This window comes from Aplysia californica, unplaced genomic scaffold (genome assembly GCF_000002075.1).
Source record: "Aplysia californica isolate F4 #8 unplaced genomic scaffold, AplCal3.0 scaffold00416, whole genome shotgun sequence".
Taxonomy (NCBI): domain Eukaryota; kingdom Metazoa; phylum Mollusca; class Gastropoda; order Aplysiida; family Aplysiidae; genus Aplysia; species Aplysia californica.
The window spans coordinates 48656-50097 of record NW_004797686.1 but is presented as its reverse complement, the minus strand read 5'-3'; the positions used below and the strand labels follow the sequence as shown (position 1 = coordinate 50097).

The following is a 1442-nucleotide window of genomic DNA, read 5'->3' as shown; positions in this document are numbered from 1 at the left end:
AACAAACACACACACACACACACACACACACACACACACACGCGCGCGCGCGCGCGCCTGTTTGAGATCGCCCCTTGCAAAGAAAATAATTATGACAAGTAATTGTTATAGATTCCATTTATTAAAGGATAAGAAGGGGGGGGGCTTTAAGACTTGATTTTTATATCTTCTTTCATTTCGTCTGGTCTATTTTCTGTTCTCCAACAATATGTTTTATCTAAATAGTGCTGATGGAACCATAAAACTTATCCAATAAAACTTGTCAAATTACAAGAATACTTTGTATTGCCTTTCTCTAGGGGTTCTTCCGAAGAGCCCTGCAGAATGTGGGCGACCCCGCGCGCAAGAAATGTTTCTACACCAAGAACTGCGACATCAATATGCAGACCAGGAACCGGTGCCAGTACTGTCGTCTGCAGAAATGTCTGGGCCTGGGAATGTCCAGGGCCGGTAAGTCCGTGATGTGAGCTAGGGGTCTGTGTGTTGAGGGGGGGGGGGGGGGGGGGGGGGGGGGGGGGGGGGGGGGGGGGGGGGGGGGGGGGGGGAGAGAGAGAGAGAGAGAGAGAGAGAGAGAGAGAGAACTTTAAGGGGGGACAAAATCGAGGTCAATGTTGAAGGGGGGACAAAATCGAGGTCAATGTTGGTGGAGGGACAAATTGTCCCTCTGATGGACAAATTGTCCCTCTGATATTACACATTTAGCTCAAGAATTCAAATTATAACAAAGCTTCTTTTTTTTTTTTAGTTAGTCAATATAAATCTACACGGAAGTTCTGCCAGAATATCTTCCCCCCCCCCCCCACCCCCCCCCCCCCCCCAAATCCCCCCTTTTCCCCTCTTTCCCCCTCCCTCTTATCATGAAAAAGTGGGTTGGAGGAAGAAACAGTGTCAGTATCCCCCATGGCACTGATTACTGCCCCAGATGTGAAGTGTGCTGCTCGCGGCCGGTTACGTTGTCATGTTGGCAAACACGGACCTCTGTGTTCACGTTTCTCCCAGTCTGGGATCTGTCATTGCCACTCGCCACTCGTCCTGGCGCTATTTTAGGCTTGGGTTTCTCCCACACCCAGCCAATCTCCCCCCCCCCTTTCCAAAATTGTAGCTTTCTCATTTCTAAACCCCCTACCCCACCCCTCTTTCCCCTTTGCATGTAAGCTAATGGTGCCATTTCCGTGTACGTGGGTGTTATAGTAACTTACTGATGGAGGCTCAATTTTGTTGGAAAGTGGGCTCTTGTTTTCTGTTTGTTTTTACATGTTTGTTGCTCTTTGTATTTCGATTTTGTTTTGGTAATTGTTTCTTGGAGGGGGGGGGTTGTCTTTTTGGGATGTATGTAGCGTCTCATACCGCACAAGCGAACTGGCATGGGCGCATAGATGGGCATACATACCCACACGGACACAGACACATGCGGGCATAAACAAGCCAACAAACACACACAC

The 1442-nt window shown here is 48.8% G+C and overlaps 1 protein-coding gene across 1 annotated transcript in view; it reads left to right on the top strand.

Moving 5' to 3' along the window:
• LOC101846672 (mucin-19) overlaps positions 1-1442 on the top strand; it is a gene marked incomplete in the record, with an annotated part of 140667 nt that overhangs the window by 129047 nt on the left and 10178 nt on the right. The window contains 1 exon segment of the mRNA XM_013085884.2: positions 300-450. Within this exon segment, the coding sequence (XP_012941338.2) occupies positions 300-450 (151 nt within the window).